Raw genomic sequence first — 22,593 nt, 5'->3', positions numbered from 1 at the left:
ATGGGTAACTGCAACAAGTGAACCCCAAAAAGAGTCATGTTTTCAGGTTTGAGAGTAATATGAACACCTCACCAGTCGTTGCCTCTTCCAGTCACGGCTCACAGAGTTCTCCCGCCAGCATCAGCTCCAAGCATTAGACTGACTCGCCTAATTCTTGGGATGGTGTACGCCAGCTTGTTAAGGACACAATACGTGACTATTTACATGAAGCAATTTCCAACATTGTCCGTAATGAGTTGTGCAATTTTTTTTAGGACAGGAAAACTTCGTCTGCAGGTGCCTCTCAGGTATGAAAGTTTCATGTGATGTATTGCATGTCATTAGATTTCATGTTACTTTGATTGCCTTAACTTAGGTGCATTGCATATAATTTATTTCTTTATATTTTGTTTATCAATACTAACCTTTCTTTTTTCTTGTAGGATGCTGGAGATAATCAGCGTAGAGGAGCTGAAGGGGCAGATCGAGACAATGAAGAAGACGACACACAGAATCTTGGCGATGATTAGATTCATGTGTTGAATTTGTTGTACCTTCTTGTTGTTAAAAAAAAAAACTCTTTGTAAATGTTCACTTATAAATAATTAGAACTTGACCAGGATTATAGTGGATCGATAAATTATTTTAGTTGCTTTTTATATGTATTTTTTATGTGTACTTTGTTTTTTATACACAAGAAATATAAATTATGCAGGAAATATAAATTTTATCACGAGAATTTTTTCTTGATATTTATGTTTTAAACAATTAGAAATTTTTTTATTGTTTGTGGCAGATTAACGATGGATATTATCCGTCGCTATTTACTATCGACGTCCAATTTAGCGACGGATTAGAGACGAATATTAATTCGTCGCAAAAGTGAATCAGCCAATGTTTTTGCGACGAATTTTAATTCGTCGCTACAATAGCGACAAATTTTAATCCGTTGCCAAACCAAAATCTTCGTATATTAACGATGGCCTTGCGACAAATCATGACATTCGCTAATTCATCGCAAATTAGCGACGAAATTTGCGATAGATAGTTTCCATCGCTAATTAGCGACTATAATTTTGCGATGAAAGTTATGCGTCGCTAAACCGATTGCGATAGATAATTTTTGTTGCTAATTAACAATGAATTAGCGATGGATTGTGGTCATTGCTAATCCACATATTTATTGTAGTAGTCATAGCCCCTCTAAGTTTTTTAGAACACCTCCATAGTTTAAACCGTCGCACTAAATACCCAATTTTATTTTTTCATTTTTTTTGTATTATTCGTATTCCATTGGCACCTTAGAGTCATCTTGGTAATAGGATCTCCATGTTAAGACTTAGATAAAAGGCTTAATGATCTGCCAAATGAGCTTTTCTTTGGCTTACTCAGATGGATTGAGACACGAGGTCAATTTCAGGTTGTTTGTGTTACATACACTTTCTTTTGTTGGCTTGGCAGGTAAAGAATATTCTTACATTACAAAGGACAAATATGGCTCGATCTGGTTCACGTACTTGACAGGGTTGGGTGATGAAAGGTTAACATCAGTTCCTTGGATGACAATGCCAACCTGGTTCCAGCCAGGCCACATTGAAGCCAGTCATGTCAGAGTGCAAAAATGTCCCAGGTACTGTTAACCTTGTCACTGGGACTGGCCCATATGTCCCCCAATCGTTTGGCCACCTACCGATACTCAAGTGAATCTGGTAGGGGGCAAGGGACAAGGTCTCCCCCCCCTTCTCATCTCAAATTTCTGTCCTCTATTCTCGCCTCTATCTCTGCACGGGTTTTGAATTTAACCTCCATCCCTGCCTTCATCTCAGTTTGATGTCATTTTATCTCATCCAAACGGGACAAGGCAAGGTGGGGCCTTGTTTTCTCTCGATCCACTGCCATTTCTAAAGAGTATTTTAACATTTTACTAATGGGGATCGGGGACAGAACCGCGCAAGGCGAGGTGGAGAAAAGCATAAGTTCATCCCTGCATGGGTTTTGATTTTAGCCTCCATCCCCGTTTCAAGTCCTCAATCCCTGGTCCAAACCGGAGTGAGGCGGGGCGGGGCAGGGCGGGGCAGTTTCACCTGAGTCAACTGCCATCCCTATATAATCCTAATAAATGGATAGTCCTTCGAGACCATAGCATTGTCCCCGAGACCCAAAGTCTAGCCACCCAAAGAAAAACTTCTGGCTCCGCCACTGCCTATATTGTGTATCAATCATAACGTGACATGCATGTGCTAAAACTATTAAAAAAATATTTTTTAGTATATTTGCATTCAATAAAAATTAGCTGAATCGTATCGATTTTCAGGGCCGATGCGCACAGATACTGATGACGTTGCCACCATTTTGAAATGTTGTTCCATCTTCAAGATGAATTGCACACAAACTACCCTTTGAATCTATGAGTGTGCGTTTGAATCCCTGGGTCGGACGAGGGCATGGGCCGTTCCTTGATCTGTGTGTGCAGAATTTCTCATTCAAAAAGGGAATTGAGATCACGTGCAATGTGTGATTGCACACTTCACACAATTTCTCATTCAAACTCCGCCTAAAGGCAATTGAGATCACGTGCAATGTTTGCACACTAAAAGAGTGCAATCACATTGCACCTGATCCTCCCTAGTCCCTACCCTAAGGGTGCGTCGTGACCATTATGACAAATTTCATTCTTTAAACGAGTGGAAGCGGGGACTGGGAAGAAGGTGCTGACCCTTTGGTCCCAGGTTCAATTCTCACTGCATGTGCACATGCCTTTAACCAGTGGGCTCCAACAGGGCTTGGGTGTCAGTAACCCTACCCAGGGTTTACCTTTGCTTTCATGGAGGGTTCCTCGCCATAAAAAAAAAATTCATTCTTCAAAAAATCTTTTTATTGTATTAATATTACAATAAATTGTGATATTTTAAAAAACGAGGAACACTTTGAAAGTATCACATATTTTTAGCAGTGTACTGGTGTTTGAAAACATTATGATAAAATATGATATTTTAAAAATATCGGTGATATTTGTGACATAGCCATGAAAGATGAGGTATTGCAACTAGAACTTGGGACCTCTTCCAAAGCTGCATCAACATTCCACCCAAACAAAAACAACAAAGAAAAAAGAAAGCGGGGATCCATTAATGGCCAAACGACATGATATTTTTTGCTCCAACATTTTCAAAAAAGTATCACGATAAAAAATGCAACATTTTAAAAAATGTGGTATTTTTTAAAAGTATCACATTTTTGAGTATTAAATCATGGTCTTTGCAAACCCTGATAAAATCATGACATTTTGAAAATATCAGGATATTTGTGGCATAACTATGAACTAAGATTAGAGATGGCAGTGGACGGGGAGAAAACGGGCCCCACCCTACCTCGCCCCGTTTGAACCGGGGATGGAGGACATGAAACGGGGATGGAGGTTAAAATCAAAACCCATTCGGAGATGGAGGTGGGGATGAACTTACACTTTCCCCCGCCCCATCCCGATTCTCAATAGTAAAAGGCTAAAATACTCTTTATGTATGAGTCATGACCGAGGAGGAATGAGCCCATGGAGGACATGAAACGAACGAGGATGGGGGCAGGGATGGAGGTTAAAATCAAAACCCGTACGGAGATGAAAGACGGGATGGAGGGGCAGAATTTTGAGAACTGGGGTGGAGACCTTGTCCCCTGCTGCTACCCACTGCCATCCCTAACTAAGACCAGGGAAAGTCGAACAAACTTGGGAGTTGGGACCACTTCCCAAAGCTGCAACATTCCATGCTACAAAAAAAAAAAACGAAAAAAAAAGAGAGAAAAGGGAACCAAATCAAATATTCAGAGAATATACGACATCAAATTGTAATTTTATCAAACATCACACTTGACAACAAGATGAAAATATGAGATACCTCGAGGCATTGTTCACTGCCAACCTTTTATCTACAAAACCATGTCGCATCCGAAACGAGTCCTCCGAAGTGACTCAAGGGCCCTCCTGCTTAAATTTGGGCAGTTCTTGAGGCTGAGTCCCAACAAGTCAGCCACATTGTCCAGGTACACCAACTCATCATCTGTGATTTCACACTCAGAAAGGTCTAAATCCATCAGCTTGGGGCAGAAAGTTGCTAGGGTCTCCAAGCATTGGCCAGTTACCCCCAAGCACCCACCTAGACCAAGCGACTTCAACTTCTCTCCAAACACACTGGCAATACAAATGACTGACACGTCTGTCAACCCTATGCACCCAGTTAACCACACCCTGTGTAGGCTTGGGGTGCCATCCCTGCATCCCATCACTAGGCTCAAAAGCCCTTTATCTGAGATGCGCCCCAAACCAACTAGTTCCACTTCATGTAGGTGCCAACACACCGTTCCCATCCACTTGAAGAAACCATCCCCTATATTGGGGCATTGGTTCACCATTAGGCTTTCTAGTTTATTACATGAAGGTAGTGATGATGGGATTGGCCCATTTGTTGGTTCCACGATCCCTTTGCATTTGACCAAGCAAAGACTCTTTAGGTTTTCACTATGCCATACAAGGAACTCTACCAACCCATAGAAAGATACTTGATTACAGGCCTCTAGGGTAAATCTCTCTAGCATAACAGCCACTTTGGCTAGGTCTAATAAACCCTTATCATCCAATGAGCTACATTTGCCCAGGGATATGCTCTTCAGGTTCAGACACTGTAACCCAACAGCCCTAAAAAGAGGACGCTCCATGGTGCAAGTTTTCCTGCCTTTGGTGCCACAAGGGAGTTCACCTAGTGACAGATATGCTAATGCTTGGACATGCCTAACATTTTCTAGCACTACACTTATATTTGAACAGACCCTGGCAAGCTTAAGCCTCTTCAAGTTAGGCAAACCTCCAACTATGGCAGAGATGCCTTCATCACCCACAAGGGGGCATCCCACTACAGAAATGGACTCTAGAGTTGGAGTATGTGACCCAAAAGCCTTGAGGGTACCATTCCCCATCTTTTTGCAAGAGTCAATGCTCAGTGTCATGAGATTGTTTAGCCTACTAGCAACTTTGACCATGCCCTCATCTGTGAGCAGTGGACACTCACACAAATCAAGCTTCTCTAATAGGGCACAGCCCTCTGCCATGCATGCCAGACCTTTGCAAGTGATATGGAGACAACCCCACAAAGCTAGGAACTTTAGGTAAGGGAAACTAGAACCAACAATGCGAAGCCCATAATCTGTCATCCCATGCGGAGGGTGTGATGTTGTCGAGTACAAAGAGTCCCCTCTAATGCTTAGCTTTCTAACACTCCCCCTTGTAGACTTGCTAACCACCATGGCAGCTAACCTTGTGTCCACAGCATTGCACCCCTCCAAGCACCTAGAGAATGGGGCTCTGGCACTGGATGGGATTGGAGGCAGGAGCTTGAAGTCTGACCTCTTCATGTGGGCTTGCAAAATGAGCCATTTCTTGGACACTGCAGCACACGACCAACGATCAACAAGGTCGGTGTTGTAGCTGAATATCTCAAGGATGCACTCATCTGGGAGACGATTGAATGGAGTTTCTCTACTATCTCCACCAACCATTTCTTTCTTTCTAGCCTTATTCCTCCTAGACCAATCTCCATCCATATCCCCAGAGAGAGAGAGAGAGAGAGAGAGAGAGAGAGAGAGAGAGAGAGAGAGAGAGAGAGAGAGAGAGGATTACTCAAGTGAGAGCAAAGAAAGTATAGTAGAGAGGTGTCTATTCATGAGAATTGAGAGAGCTTGAATTAAAGGAAAGGAGAGAATAGTGTCAATTCATGAGAGTTGCCACAATTAGGTTATTTATGGACCAGTTGAGCACAGAGAGAATCTCATGAATGTTATGAAGTTTGGTAGCACTAAGACTTCAAGAGGTACCAAAACTGGTACAGACAAACGTGGAGGTTCACTGTAGCATTAGAATTCCAATGGCCCTTGCACATGTAGCAAGTGACCACACTGATTTTAGACTCTCTCTCTATCTCTCTCTCTCTTATTAAAGAAGATAGACAGGAATGTAATTGTGCAGTTGGCACAGTCGATACAGTGAACCCAACCAAAATCCAGGATGTGTCCATCAGTTCTGCTGGTACCGTTTGGTGTCATTGAATCCTAAAGAACTTGTGATCTTTAAGTACTCTCCCCGCTTAATTTGGTGGTATTTTCAATTCCAGTGTGCTCATTGAACCACCATGTTTCCTGTAAACTGCCCACCAATGTCATTGTCACGCCCTAACCAGGTTGGAGGCCTACAACTAGACCCTGTAAGGGCCTAAGTAAGTCACCGAATGACCTATATATCCTTTCTACCGAACCAGCTTCCTAAAAAAAAAAAGTTTACAGATATTGTTCATATGTTTCAAATAAAGCTTTATTCTAAACCCTTGCGCTATATGTATGTAACATAGCCACGTGTTCGATACAACATCCATACGTACACTTCTCACACGGCAGGATTTATGTAAATGTAGGATATGAGGACACATATATTGGTTAGTATCAACTGTATGCACAACATAGTTAGAAAATCATAGGTGAAAGTTGTATTCACTTAATCTGACCTTGTAGTCTGTAGATGTGTTCAGTATGTTTTTTTTAGCTAGGGACTAACATTTTGGATCATCTTTTTTGAATGTAAACATCTGACTTTTTAAGTGATGAAATTTTGCTACATTGTGAGCTGCTGTTCTCTAAAGCTCTTAGAAAAGCAACCTTCATGTTGCAAAAAACAAGATCCAAAACCTGTTTCTACTAAAGGAAACTATGTACATCATATCTATGATGTTAGATATACAAAAAAAAGTGAAAAAGAAATAGTATTTTCTACTAGATTGCATGTACAGCCGACTGAAGCAAATTTATCACGCACACTAACACACTCGCATACATAAGCACACCTGCACGATTACATTTTGTTTGCCATATTTAAGACGCTTTCTTCTGCTAGGCTTTGTACTTTGTATTCTATTTTTTTGTTGCATGGCATTTTATTCTAGAGGGGTGATTTCTCATCACCATCCTCACTTACTCTTTCAGCTAATTCTTCAAATGTATTTAATAAAAGTTTATTAAAAAAATTTGATCTCGAAAATTAGAATAAATGTAGTCAATGACACATTTTAAAATAAAAACCATGCAGGAAAGCAAAATAGTCAATCAATATCATTAAACAAAAAAACAATATTTGACACAATGTTGACAGTTACCAGGTGCAAGTTTTTGCATCCTGGTAGTGTGGTTCAATGCCGTACCCTGTCAACATGAGATACACATGCTAAGTGAAGTGTTTGTGTGACATGTCTCTGTTAAAGCATCCGGTTGGGCTGGCTTGGTTAATAGGAAGAGAAAAAAAGACTGAAGAAATAGTGGGAATGAAGGAAGCCAAGACTCAAAAAGTCGTGGGAATGAAGGAAGCCAACTGAGTTCTAATTCTCATGGAAAGTTTTCTAACGAGGAGAGAGATTATGAATCCCGTTGAAAGGAAAACTCCTATTGTATAGAGAACTTCTAAAAGTGTTTACTCACCAAAACGATAATAGAAAGGGTCTACTTCTTTTCAGCCATATGATATAAATTTATGGCCATCTCTTTTCTTGATTGTTGAATGGAGAGAGAAGAAGGCCTTTCACTGCGGACATAGATCCTACTGGATCGAACCACCCAAAATAGTTTGCCTTAGTGTTCTTTGTATGTGTGTTTGGATCCGATACTTTCACAGGCTCTATATACTCTGATTTTACCAAGGACGATGAAATATGCGTGTGTGTTTTAACTTGTGATCTATAATTGCGTTTGTGTTTGGCCTTTTCCAAAATTTGGTAGTGGTATCTAGGGTGGCAAAACCTGACACGACCCTCCCCCGCCTCTTAGGCGGGTTCGGGTTGGGCTTAAACTAACCCGTTTATAAATGGGCCGGCCCGCCTAACCCATTTATTAAATGAGTCAGGTTCGTGTTAGGGGTATGCTAACCCGCCAACCCATCCGCCGACCCACCAACCAGCCAACCCGACCCACCAACCCGCCCGCTAACCTGCAACCCGTTTACCCGACCCAACCCGTTTATTAAATGGGTTGGCGGGTCGTGTCGGGTTACCCGTTTAATAAACGGGTCAGGTTCGTGTTTGCCACAGCCGACCCGTTTAATAAACAAATCGGGTTTGGGTTGATGTATGCTGACCCGCCAACCCGCCGGGTTGACCCGCCAACCAGACCCGATTGCCACCCCTCTGGTATTTACGGAAATTTGCAGCAGTGCTGGTTCCCCTTTTCAAAGAAATGATGGCATCTTGAGTACCTGTATGTCTGTAGGTACGTCTGCTGTGGTGGAAAGTGGAGCCATAAATCTGCTTTTCCACGGATTCATTTCCCCTGGAAAGAAATAAATACTCAAACTGTACCATGTTACTTTTAGCGTTCACATAAAGAATGACCCTACTTTTATCATCAAAGTGGAACAACGAATTTTGCCCTCTTTCATTTCATGAGTGCAACAGGCAGCAGAGAAAAGTGGATCCGCCAACTTCTGTTTACAAAAAGACGAGCATGTCCCTATTCTTTGGGTTACTTGGCAGTTTTGACCCTATATAACTTTTAAGGTCATGGTCCAAATTAATGTTGGTATCGGCCCTTTTAACGGTGAATTGGCCTGAAACCGATACTCAAGTGAATCATTCTGAATCCACCAAAAAATAATTAAAAATATCATGTGTCATTGAATAGCTCATGTTAAAGTTATTAAAATAATATTAAAAAATAAATTTAAATATTTTTATATTCATTAAAAAGTAATTTATTCAAGTATGACCGATTTAGACCCTAGATTCAAGCAAACCACCACAACTAAGTGAGATCAAGTCAAATGTTATCACATCAACCATGCAAGCCACCTCAACAACCAAACACATAATCAATGTGGGACCAAGGCTTCTTGAAGCATTAAATGTAATTTGAACCCACATGGGGGCTTCCCATGTAGAGGGCCTTGTAGGGCTGTAAGGCCCAAAAAGTTTCAAGAATTTATATAAGAATTTTTGTTATCAATGCAAAAATTTTCTTGTTTAATTGACTGGTGTGAATGATTTGTGTTAAATTGTTATGTTTCTCGTTTAACTTTGGTATAATTGACTTGACAAAATGAACTAAGAGATTTGATTAATTTATAACTAAATTAAATTATTAATGTATTAGTTGAATAAATTAATTTGGTGGCTAATTGTCTTGTTAAATCATAATTAACTATGCAAGTTAATTAAACCATAGTTAGTAGATAATTAAAGCTAAGTAAATGAATAAATCAAATTATTTATTCTTACTGGGTTGAATTGAACCCAATTGAATTTGGATCTAATTGAGAATCCAATGTGAGTTGACTTAGTGTGAGAGATCACTACAAGAAAAATATCAATTAGCGACAGAAATAATCCATTGCAATTTAGCGATAGATTAGCGAGAGAAAACGAGCCGTCCCTAACATTGAAATTAGTTGCGGGATTAACGACAGAATAATATCCATCGCTAATTCATCGCTACTTAGCGATCGATATTATTCTGTCGCAAAACATGTCAGAACTTAATGACAGCGTAGCAACAGATATTATTCCATCGCTAATTAGCGCCAGTGTTGGCGACATAATTTTTCCATAGTGAATCCGTCTCTAGGTTTTGATATAAAACGCCAATCTAGGGCATGAAATTGTGTTTGCTCTCTCTCTCTCTCTCTCTCTCTCATCTGTGTTGCTCGCCCCGACCACCTACCCCTCTCTGACGATCGCCTTGACCACCTTCCGCGACCTCCCCGGCGACTGTCCCGACCACCTCCCTTTCTCCGGTGACCGCCTTGGCCCTCTCTGCACCCGCTATTCCCCCGACCGCCCCGTGCTGCTCGCATTGGCCACCTACCGCGCTCCGACGACCGCCTCGGCCACCTCCTGCTCTTCGACGTCAGCCCCAGCCACCTCCCGCTATTCAGCGACAACCCCATCCACCTCCCGCTATCCGGCAACCGCCCCAGTGATCTCTGTACTTGCTCTTTTGCCGACCACCACTACAAGAAAAATCCTAATTAGCGACGAAAATTTGCGACAGATTTTTTTCGTCGCAAAATTTGCGATGAATTAGCTAGAGAAAACTATCCATCGCTAGCCTTCGAAGTATTTCGAAGGTTAGCTATGAAAAAACTTTCGTAGCCAATCCGTCGCTACTTAACGACAGATTAGCAACAAAAAAAAATTCGTCTCAAGATCCGTCGCAACTTAGCGACGGATAAGCGACAGAAATATTTCATCTCTAATCTGTCGCTAATTAGCGATGAATTTGACGACAGAAAGTTTCCCTCGCTAATTCCGTCTCTAATTTTCGATTAGAACTACCAAATTAGGGCGCTAAATTCTCCCTCCCTCCCTCTCTCTCTCGTTACAATGCTTAGGGAGCGTCACCTCCCTCCTCCCCCAGGTCGACACCGTCGTCATCCGCATCATCTTCGGCGATGACAATGACCCCTCCGCCGGCAGCAGCACCAAGTCGGGCGACATCCTCGATAGCATCCTCGAGTCGGTGGTGAGCTCGGAGAGCGATGCAGAGGATGCTGTCAGCGACATTTCAGGGAGCGGCTTCTACACCATCGATGATGGTGGGGTTTACGCGCTGGGACAGTGCGAGGGCGACCTCTCGGTCGCCGACTGCACAACTTGCCTGAAAACTGCCTTTCGGGAGGTGGAGGACTGTTGCGGACCGATACAAGAACTACAACGTAGGAGGAGGTGAGTTGGGGAGGGGGGAAACCATTTTTTTTTAAAAGATGGTGTTCATTTTTTTAGGGTTTTCTCAGGTGGGTGTGCAAAAAAACAACTTACCATCTGTGCCTTTGGAGTCTGTAGCGTCGTTCTCCTTGGATTTTTTTACCTTTACGCGGTGGTGGAAACCCTAGTCTTCTGTATTAATCTTCTTCGAGTTGGTTTCAGTTTGAAATCCGACAAATGGTAGATTTTTGTTCTTGATCGTCAATCCTGTGGAGTTTGGAGCGACTTGGTGGTCTTGGAGGCGTATCTTGGTATTTGGATGTAAAAACCTCTGATTTTTAAATTGGAGATCATTGCGTCTAGTTTCTCTCATTTTGATACATTTTGGCGATCCAAGCAGTTGCTTTTTGAACTTGAAAAATTGAAGATCGGATTGAAGAGGCTGCTTCTTCCGCGTTGGTAGTCTTCATCGAGATCTCAATCTCTTCTGCATGCATTTCATTGATGCAAATTCTTTGCATATGTTGCAGAGGGATCTCGTCTGGCTGTTTGGTAATCTCAGATTGGATTTCTATTCTTTGATGCATTCGAATTGAGGCATTTTATGGAAGGTTGGGCATAAAAGTCACCTTTTCTGTACGCTCTGGTAGATTTTGGAGGCATCGAAGCAGAGTCTTGCATCTGTTTGTTGTTCAACGGGGTTTGAGAAGGACATGATAAGTTGTATCTATAATTTGTTTAGCTTAATATCAGGCTAATTTTTTGGATTTTTGCTTATTGTTTTAGGATCAAGGATATGTACAATCATGTGGATTTGAGATCGATGCAGAAGGCTCCGTTAGTTGCAGATGATGTTTATGATATAATTATGAAGGTTAGTTGGTTCGATCCATGAAGAGAGATGTTCTTTCTTGCATTTTATTTGATTGTTTGTTAAATTTGATGCATGCCCATTATGATATTTTTTCTTAATCATTTATTCCTTTGTTTTGATTGGTTTGAGTGTGAATTATATATATATATTTCTGGTAATGATGCAAAAAATCGGAGTGTTTCATCTAAAATTCATTCTCTTTTGTATAACTATTAAGTTTGAAGTTATAGAAACATAGTGTTGTTTCTAACCAGTGATACTGTGAATATTGTTGTTCCTATGAAATGATTTAAACTTTTATATTGCAAAAAAAAGTTACCATTACGAGTGTGTTATGATTGATGGCTAAAAGTGAAGCTTAAGGTAATTTCCTTTGGCTAGCTAGATCTGTTTCTACATATGTGTACACTGTTGTTTCAACAGTTAGTATTGTTCTTGATAATTTCCTAGTTCTTGCCATGATGCTAATTATGCCCATTTTGTATTGGTCATTATAATTCATGAGAAAACCTTGCTTTTGCAATTTAAATTCAATTTGAATTGTTGTTCATTATTTAGTGCGTATTGGATGTGGATTTGATCATTATATGGTTATACATATAAATGGCATCGTTGAAAAGTGAAGGGTTCTTTTTGTCACCTGTTGCACTTTGATCTTTCTGTGGTCATGTGGGAAGAGTGACTTTTGTTGGGTCTTCTTATTTGGTTGTTATTGGGGTTATTAGGTTAATTTTTAGCATTGCAATCTTTCTGTGGTCATGTGAGAAGACACTACAAGAAAATACGTTGTTAGCGACGGACGTTAGCGACGGAAAAATTCCGTCGCTAGTTAGCGACGGAAAAATTCCGTCGCTAGTTAGCGACGGATTGGCGAGCGACAAATATTCGTCGCTATAATTACTGAATCTTATGAAAATAGCGACGGAAGATAGTCCGTCGCTAATTAGCGACGGATGTTGCGACAAACGGTTTTGTCGGTACGATCGCACCATTTACCGACGACGTTAGCGACGGAACCTAGTCTGTCGCTAAATAGCGACGGATGTGGCGACTGAATATAATCCGTCGCTATTTTCGCGAATTCGATTTTACGTTGGCTTAGCGACGGAATGAATCCGTCGCTAAGCCGTCGCTAACTTTCGAATAACCCTAATCCCAGGTAGCTTTTCCTTTTCTTCTTTCGCTGCTCCTGCCGTTCGCCGCTCCCGCCGTTCGCCGTTTGCTGGTCCCGCTCCCGCCGTTCGTCGGTCCCACCGTCCGCCGGTCCCACCGTTCGCCGCCCGGAGAAAGGTAACGCCCTCCCGTTTGCGGCAGGGGTTAACCCCCTGCCGGAAACGGCAGGGGGTTAACCCCCTCCCGGTTCACGCAGGGGGTTAACCCCCTGCCGTTTCCGGCAGGGGGTTAACCCCCGTTTTCACGTAGGAGGTTAACCCCTTGCCATTTCCGGCAGGGGGTTAACCCCCTCCCGGTTCACGCAGAGGGTTAACCCCCATTTTCACGCAAGGGGGTTAACCCCCTGTCGTTTCCGGCAGGGGGTTAACCCCCTCCCGTTTCCGGCAGAGGGTTAACCCCCGTTTTCACGCAGGGGGTTAAGCCCCTCCCGGTTCACGCAGGGGGTTAACCCCCTGCCGGAAAACGCAAGGGATTAACCCCCTGCGTCCCCTGCCGTTTTCGGCAGGGGGTTAACCCCCTTCCGGAAAACGGAGGGGGTTAACCCCCGCGTTTTTCGGCAGAGGGTTAACCCCCGCGTTTTCCGGAAGGGGGTTAACCCCCTGCGTTTCTTGCAGAAGGCTAACCCCCTGCGTTTTTCGGCAGGGAACCCTTGCCCCCTACCTTTCCGGTAGGGGTTCGACTCGGGCAGGGGGTCGACCCCGGCAGGGGGTCGACCCCGGGCAGGGGGTTAACCACCTGCCATTACAGGCTGGGGGTCGACCCGCTGCCCGAACAGGGGGTCAGTTAACTCCCTACGTTCCGTAAGGGGGTTAACCCCCTATGTTCCGTAAGGGGGTCGACCCCCTGCCGGAACAGCAGGGGAGTCGACCCCTTGCCAGAACAGTTTTTTTTCCGTGGTGATTTCATTTTAAAACAGTGTTTTTTTGTGAAGATTTTTCAACGGAACTCGCTTGTGCCCCGCCACCCGTGGTAAGTAAGTGACAAAAACAATGCAAATCGGGTAAATACCCGTGGTGAGTAAGTGATGCAAGCGCATCACATGTTATTCAATTTATTGAATGTAACACGTTATTGTTCACACACTCACTTAGTTGTTGATATCTAGGACTGCTTTGTTGGAGTTCAGAGATCATGCTGAGCATGATTTTAATGTATGAATATGGAAGTGTTCTTATTTTTGGAGTACGGAGTCCATGCTAGGCATGGTAGTAGTTAGTGGGATATTGAAGTGTGTTTGCTGCAGGTACATGTTTGAGATTTGTTTGATATGAATTATTTCAATGTATTGCAATGTTTGTTGTGATTGTATCCATGCTTACATGTAGTTACTTTCAATTTGATTATGCCTACCATGTGAAATTGTATACTGAAAGCATGCTTCAAATGAATGTATCGTGTCATGAATAGTTTGCACATGAAAATATTAAGTTATCAATGCATGTATCATAATTCTTGTAATTGTATGATATCATATATTGCATGATAAATTTGATATTTTCTTCATCATAGCATTCTGATGGTTCTCTTTTAACTGGTTAGGATACTATTCGCAATATCATACGACAAAATGACTGCAAACCGTGAATGGATGTACCGTAGGATAGTGGACAATGAGTTATCGCATGAATATATGGATGGTGTTGACAGTTTTATTGAATTTGCAACGGCAAGTGTAAGTACAGTAGATCCCACAGGTCGGATTAGGTGTCCCTGCAAGATTTGTAAGAATAATCGATTTGTAGAACCTCATGACGTTAGACATCACCAATACAGGAAGGGTTTTGTGAGTGATTATCAGAATTGGACGTTTCATGGAGAAGAATTTAGAAACAATTTTGATGCACGGGTGAATGTGGTGCACGATAATCCATATACGAATTTGATATTTGATGCCGCAGGAACAGAACTGGGTTCTGCTATGAGTTCTAGTGATGTAAGAACTGCCATAGATGAAGAATCACCAAACGATGCAGCTAGTAGATTTTATGATTTACTTAGAGATGCTGATGAGCCACTTTGGAACGGTTGTGAGAGTCACACTATCTTGTCTGCAGTTCTTCAACTAATGAATTTGAAGTCCGAGTATAATTTGAGTCAATCATGTTTTGACCATTTGTGCATGATTGTGAAGAGTATGTTGCCTAAAGATGAGAAATTGCCACAAAATTTCTATCGTGCGAAAGTTATGGTCAACGCTCTAGGTATGGGTTACAAAAAGATTGATGTTTGTCCAAATCACTGCATGTTGTATTTTAAGGAGCAGGAAAACGACATATCATGCCCGTCATGTGGGCATCCTCGGTTCAAGCCAAAGACAAGAGGCAATGGTAGCACAAGATCAAAGGAAGTTTCATACAAGTTGCTCCGCTACTTTCCTATCACTCCTAGATTGCAGCGATTGTATATGTCTTCAAGGATAGCTAAACACATGAGATGACATGCAAATAAAGTTCGACACGATGAAAACAAGATCACGCATCCTGTTGACGTTGAAGCTTGGAAGCACTTTGATCGTACTCATCAGAACTTCGCAATGGAAGTGCGAAATGTTAAAATCGGTCTATGTACAGATGAATTTAACCCATTTGGGGGTAGATCAACTCCATACTCATGCTGGCCAGTATTTGTTACTCCATACAACCTTCCACCAAGCTTGTGTATGAAACGTCCAAATCTTTTCTTGTCTCTGTTGATCCCTGGTCCGACCTCACCTGGCCAAAATCTTGATGTATATCTAAGGCCATTGATTGATGAATTAAAAGTACTGTGGGATGACGGTGTTACCACGTATGATGCCCACAAAAAACAAAATTTCAACATGAAGACCGCTGTTCTATGGACAATCAGTGACTTCCCTGCATATGGTATGTTATCTGGTTGGAGCACACATGGGAGGTTGGCTTGTCCGTACTGCATGGAGGATTCCAAAGCTTTTAGATTGAGGCATGGAAGGAAGCCTTGCTGGTTTGAGTGTCATCGTCGATTCCTACCCAGCGATCATCCGTTCCGACGTCAAAAGAATGCATTTAAAGCAGACACAACTGAAACGGAAGGTCCATCCTCAAGATTGTCCGGCATAGAGATTCTAAGAAGATTGCGATACTTTCCAGATGTATTAACAGATGCCCGCAGTCCTACACCCTTCCGTGGATTTGGGAAGGATCACAATTGGACGAAAAAATCTATTTTTTGGGAACTACCGTATTGGCCGACCCTATTGATACGACATAATTTGGATGTGATGCATGTAGAGAAAAATGTGTTTGATAATGTGTTCAATACAGTAATGAATATTAAAAGAAAAACGAAGGATAATCCGAAGGCCCGTATGGATTTAAAATTAATATGTAAAAGACCAGAATTGGAACTCAAAGAGTATAATGGCAAAGTACTAAAACCAAAGGCGAAGTACGTGCTCGGACCTGATCAAATAAAACATGTATGTCAATGGTTGAGACAACTGAGATTTCCAGATGAATATGTCTCTAACATTGCTCGGGCTGTGAAGATTGACGATGGACAGTTATATGGGTTGAAGAGCCATGATTGTCATATCTTTATGCAACGATTGATACCCCTAGCATTCCATGATATGTTAGACAAACCTATATGGGGGGTATTGTCTGAGTTGAGCGGATTTTTCAGAACATTGTGCGCATCAGAGGTTGTTGTATCAGATGTAAAGAATCTCGAGGACTCTGTCATCACCACTGTTTGTCTGTTAGAAAAGATATTTCCGCCAACATTTTTCGATGTTATGGAACATTTGATCATACATCTGCCATATGAACTAAGGGTTGGTGGCCCTGTGCAATATCGATGGATGTACCCATTTGAAAGGTATATGTTTTTTTATATTTGTCTCTTTAATGACAGATATTTAAAATTTGAAATGTATATTCTTGTCAGATGCATGTTCGACCTAAAAAAAAAGGTTTGTAATAAAGCAAGAGTAGAAGGCTCTATTTGTGAGGCGTACACTTTAGAAGAGATTTCAAATTTCTCATCTATGTACTTCGAACCTCATATTCCAACACGTTACACATGCCCGCCCCGTAACGATGATGGAGAACAAGTAACTGTAGCTGACAAACTGTCGATATTTCAACCACTTGGGCATGCATTTGGTAGTTGCCGATCAAGGCTATTGACAGATCGAGAGCAAGATGCAACACACATCTATATTCTTTTTAATTGCTCAGCGATCGACCCATACATCGAGTAAGTATATGTATATGCAACTCAATTATAAATCCTTTTATGTTCTATATGTGGATACATGGCTCGGTAATATAAGTATTTGTGGTTTGCAGACGATTTGATCTGGAGTTGCAAAGCGAAGTTTCACATCTCACTGATGCAGAAGTACAAAAAGAACGTGAAACTAAGTTTGTGGAGTGGTTGAAACAGTTGGTAAAGAAGCTAACATAAATTTTGTACTTATAAACAACACTAAGTTACTTAATTGATCGTGATCACAATCATTGTTTATGTCTGTGCGTAGGTTCGCCATGGTGATGTTAAAGATCAAGGAATATGTGATTTAGAAAATGGTCCGACCAAAGTTGTGCAATGCTACAACGGGTATATCGTAAATGGTTATCGATTCCATACAAAAGACTACGGTATAAACAAATCAACGATAAATAGTGGCGTGTGTGTCAAGGGTAGCAGCTACGGTGAAAATGAACATGATTACTACGGTGTTATAGAGGAAATAATGGAGTTGACTTACTTAGGCATGAATAACAGGGTTACAATATTCAAGTGTCATTGGTTTGATCTAACTGCAACAAGACTCGACAAAGCTTCAGGCATTGTGGAGGTGAATCATAAATCCAGGTTTGGAACATATGAACCATTCATATTAGCCTCGCAAGCTCAACAAGTTTATTATACTTCATATCCGAGTATAAAAAAGTTAGATAGAAATGAATGGTGGGCAGTTTGCAAGGTGAAATCCAAACTATACCCCGAGTATGATCAGTTACAAGAAGATGAGTTAGCTGAAGACAGTGATTACTATCAATCAGATGATGTCTATGACTTCGCTTATGGTCACGATGTTGCACATGATATGCATGTCATATCTCCATTGGCCGATGAAACATTCATAGAGGAATGTGATCCAAATGATGTACAAGTGGATGGGCAAACAATGAAGAAGAAGAAGAAGAAGAAGAAAGTCAAATTAGTGACGAGGAAGAATTCTCAAGCTAGTGAGCAAAATCTTATACTACAAACCTCTATTTAAATGCATTGTAATACTTGATGTGAGTTGTATTGCAATACTTGGTGTGAATGATTAAAAATTTTATTTGAATGTATATTAATACTTGATACGAATGATTCGAATGCATTGTAATACTTGATGTGAATGATTTCAATTATCTGAATGTATTATAATTTATGCAATTAACGAATGATTTGAATTAGTGCAATACTTGATGTAAATGATTTGAATTATTTGAATGCATTGCAATGCTTGATGTGAATGACTTGAATGCATTGTAATACTTGATGTGAATTATTTGAATGTATTGTATGACATATGTTATTCGTTAGAATATGGTTCGTAGAGGTTATAGTGGTCGCTCATCCAGTAGTAGCCAGGCTCAACCTTTATCTTCACGGGCTCCTGTGATAGGTATATCATATAACTAATTGGATGCTTGATTAGTTCAAATGCGCATTCTGAGAATTTCTAATGTATTTTTTTACAGATGATGTTGCGCCTGTACACGACCCACCTACACCAGTTGATCGCACAAGTCAACAGCCAACACAGGAAACAGGGTCTTCTCAGGCTGGCACAAGAAGACTCATTTGAATAGTGTATATCGATAATCGACCATAAGTATTTTGTTTTCAATTATTGCATATCTTTTAAATATTTTATATTGATATTTACTGTGTAACAATTCATGTGCAGCACGAGGTTTGAGCCACAAGAAGTAGTACGGGAGATTAGGAATTCACTTCTTCAACATCTACCAGGACCAGTTGCTCAATGGAAAGAGTACCCAAAGGAGGTGTTAGACAAATTGTGGTCCTCATTCATGGTATACAGTTGTTCCTCATAGTTAATGTGTTTCATATTTAATTTATTTAAGCAATGTCTACTAACTTTCTGAAAATATTTGTAGGCTTCGAATCGCTTCGCAACTACGGTGGAAGAAAATGATGCAAGGAAGGTGTGGCAGAAGGTGGCTGTCAATCGATTTGCAGACATGCAGCACACTATGAAGACTGCAGCAAAAAAAACATCTGGCGTAGTAGATGATCTATTACTGTGGAAGGGCCATGGTCCTATTACTATCAGGAGAGATTACTAGGATGAAATGTGCGATAAGTGGGCGGGAGATGCATTTAGAAATCGCTCTACGAAGGCTGCACAAAATCGATCGAAGATGCCCGAAGCCCATCTACACACAGGTGGATCTAAGACATTTGGGAGCCACCTAAAGAAAATGGTAACTCATTAATATATAATATTAATTTTATAAGTATTGTTGCAAACTTGTGTACTAAATCTTTTGTCATTTAACTTCGCAGGAAGCAGAAAAAGGAGGCAGTGTACCATATAAGGATGTGTTTGTAGAAACACATAAACGGAAGACCATGGGAGTCTTCGTATCAGAGAAGGCGAGAACGACAACGGTATGTATTAATTCTATTAATAATCATTGCAATATATATGCAAGTTATCATAATGTTATCATTAATTATTAATGAATACTTTAAACATTATTTTATAGGAGGCATATGAGCAACAGATGGTAAAGCGATATGGCGATGACGCTACTCAGCATCCATCATTTGATCCTACAGCATGGGTGACTGGAGCAGGTGAACCCAAAAAAGGTCGCGTGTTCGGGTTTGGGAGTAATATGAACACTTCACCAGTTATTAGTTCTTCCAGTTACGGCTCACCGACTTCTTGCGCCGACATAAGCTCCAAGCAGCCGACTATTCTTTCCGGTGATGATGTACGCGAGATCATTAATGAATCACTGAATAACTACTTCCAATACACCGTCGCCCCCTTTCTCCGAAATGAGATCAAGGCCGTTGTTCAGGATAGGGGATCTTCGATTCTAAGTCCCTCTCAGGTATAATCACATATTCAGTTTTTTGTCTGCCTTAGAACACATATGAGCATAATCGAATCACATATTCAGTTTTTTGACTGCCTAAGAACACATATGAGCATGTTATAATCACATATTCAGTTTTTTGACTGCCTTAGAGCACATATGAGCATGCTATAATAACATATAGAGTTTTTTTATTGCATTAGAGCACATATGAGCATGCTATAATCACATATAAAGTTTTTTTGCCTGCCTAAGAACACATATGAGCATGATAGAATCACATATAAAGTTTTTTTGACTGCATTAGAACACATATGAGCATGCTATAATCACATATTCAGTTTTTTGACTGCCTAAGAACACATATGAGCATATTATAATCACATATTCAGTTTTTTGACTGCCTTAGCACACATATGAGCATGCTATAATAACATATAGAGTTTTTTTATTGCCTTAAAACACATATGAACATGTTATATATCATTTATGATAGAATCACATATAAATTTTTTTGCTTTGCCTGCCTTAGAGCACATATGAGCATGCTATATTCACATATTCAATTTTTTTACTGCCTTAGCACACATACGAGCATGATCGAATCACATATATAGTTTTTTGCCTGCCTTAAAGCACATCTGAGCATGGTAGAATCACATATAGAGTTTTTCTAGATGCCTTAGAACACATATGAACATGCTATAATCACATATTCAATTTTTTGACTGCCTTAGCACACATATGAGCATGATAGAATCACATATATATATATATATATATATATATATATATATATATATATATATATATATATATATATATATATATATATATATAACTTTTTGTCTGCCTTAGAGCACATATGAGCATGATAGAATCACATATAGAGTTTTTTTATTGCCTTAGATCACACATGAGCACATGATAGAATCACATATAGTGTGTAATTTATTTCATTATATTTTGTTTATAAATACTGACTGTTCTTTTCTTGTGTAGGCTGCTAGCGATAATCAGCGTAGTGGAGCTGAAGGGACAGATAAAGACAATGAACAAGAAGACGCAAAAAATCTTGGCGATGATTAGAGAACTGTGTTGTAGAAGTTCTATTTTTTTTATTTTTCCTAATTGTAATTGTTGAATTGTAAATAATTAAAGTTCTTAATTTTAAGGTGGAACGATTAATTGTTGTAGATTCTTGTTATATGAATTTTTTTGTGTGGTTTGTTTTTTATTTACAGGAAATATAAATTGTACAGGAAATAGAAATTGTACAGTTCTCGGTATTTAATTTTCAAATAAATTTTTTTAATTTTTTTTCGTGTTTGCGACGGATTAGCGACGGAACCATCCGTCGCTATTCATATTAATCTAGCGACGGCATAGCGACGGAAGTAAATCCGTCGCCAAGCCGTGGTCGCCGTTTAGTACCAGCGGATTGGCGACGGAATATAGCGCTCGTTATTCCGTCGCAATTAGCAACGGACCTGATGACTGAATAATTCCGTCGCCAGTTAGCGTCGAAATATTCGCGACGTAAGCATACTGTCGCCTCGTTGTCGCTAATCCGTCGCTAACCATGTTAGCGACGGAATGTGGTCGTCGCTAATCTACTGCTTTGTTGTAGTGAGAGTGACTGGAACATTGGAGATCACTGAAAATGAATTGCAGAATAGTAGTGAAGACCCAACACCTGAGTTCTACAATATATATCTGGAGAGACTTAAGGTCCCTTTTCTTGATCATGTGCTTGCATTTCACAATCGAGATTTCTTTATCCTTAATGATTGTTTCTGTTTGTTTTATAGAGCGACCATGATGGTTATGATCTTGTTGTTGTTGATGCTATGCATAAAGCAAATTATGCAAGACGAATCTGTCACTCCTGCTGGCCAAATTGTGAAGCAAAGTAAGCTTGAGATTTTGTCTTTTTCACTGGTACACCTAATGCCCAACTAAATTCTTAAATGATGGGTTCTTGCTACATCTTTGCCATTTCTGTTTAGTTTTATTATTGATGCGAAATATCCCTTCCTAATTGTTATTATTATGCTTTTCCTCCTGGTCCTTTTACTGTGTTTTTTTCACTGATCCATTTCATGGAAAACAGAGTAACTGCTGTAGATGGCCAGTACCAGATTCGAATTTATACAGTGAGGCCAGCTGCATATGGTGAAGAGATCACATTTGATTATAACTCTGTGACTGAGGTGTGTTTCCTTACTGATGTTTATCAGCCTTTGTGAAAGATGAGCTTTGCTATATCTTAATATTGATGCTTCATGCAGAGCAAGAAAGAGTATGAAGCATCTGTTTGCTTATGTGGCAATCACGTTTGCAGAGGTAGCTATTTGAATTTGACAGGTGAAGAATCTTTCCAAAAGGTACGAATGATTCTCCTATTTCAAAGCACGTGCATCTGCTGTTTAGACTCCAGGGATGATGTGTACTTCCAGCATTTCATTTCAACTTCAATTTTCAATATCTTCTCTTGATGGTATATATTTGTTGAATATTTTTATTGCAATGCCTTTTTGGCTTCTTTGGATCTTCATGTCCTTCAGGATTTTCCCTTGCTAGTGGTTTATGAATTGCTTGCTAGTGTTGCATGGTGTTTTTTTATATGTGATTTTGGTTTATTTGAGAGTTTGATGTGTAAATTATAATTTATTTTGTTATAATTTTAGAATCTTTTACAGCAAGGTTGCTCGATTTGTTTGTGCTCAATCTACCTTTGTTTTTTGTG

At 40.4% G+C, this 22,593-nt stretch overlaps 1 protein-coding gene and 1 long non-coding RNA gene across 2 annotated transcripts; one reads left to right on the top strand and one right to left on the bottom strand.

Annotated features, from left to right (window-relative positions):
- Nucleotides 1-3,903: 3,903 nt before the first annotated feature.
- On the bottom strand, nt 3,904-5,571 carry LOC149818640 (EIN3-binding F-box protein 1-like). Its single transcript, XM_089986264.1, has one exon. It carries the CDS (start codon nt 5,569-5,571, stop codon nt 3,904-3,906), a length of 1,668 nt encoding a protein of 555 aa, XP_089842390.1.
- A 5,648-nt stretch (nt 5,572-11,219) lies between these two features.
- Nucleotides 11,220-21,756, top strand: LOC149818639 (uncharacterized). Its single transcript, XR_016427340.1, has 3 exons — nt 11,220-11,252; nt 11,487-11,574; nt 21,656-21,756. It is a non-coding gene; the product is annotated as an uncharacterized LOC149818639 (long non-coding RNA).
- The last annotated feature ends 837 nt before the right edge of the window (nt 21,757-22,593 follow it).

This window comes from Nuphar pumila, chromosome 13, assembly GCF_984573655.1.
Source record: "Nuphar pumila chromosome 13, dmNupPumi1.hap1.1, whole genome shotgun sequence".
In the NCBI taxonomy this organism is placed as follows: Eukaryota; Viridiplantae; Streptophyta; class Magnoliopsida; order Nymphaeales; family Nymphaeaceae; genus Nuphar; species Nuphar pumila.
Note: the sequence above shows the minus strand (reverse complement) of the source record. Positions and strands in the feature narration are given on the sequence as shown.

What these genes read in the sequence shown, in the direction of transcription:
- LOC149818640 (XM_089986264.1), bottom strand. Translation starts at nt 5,571, where the DNA reads ATGGATGGAGATTGGTCTAGGAGGAATAAGGCTAGAAAGAAAGAAATG.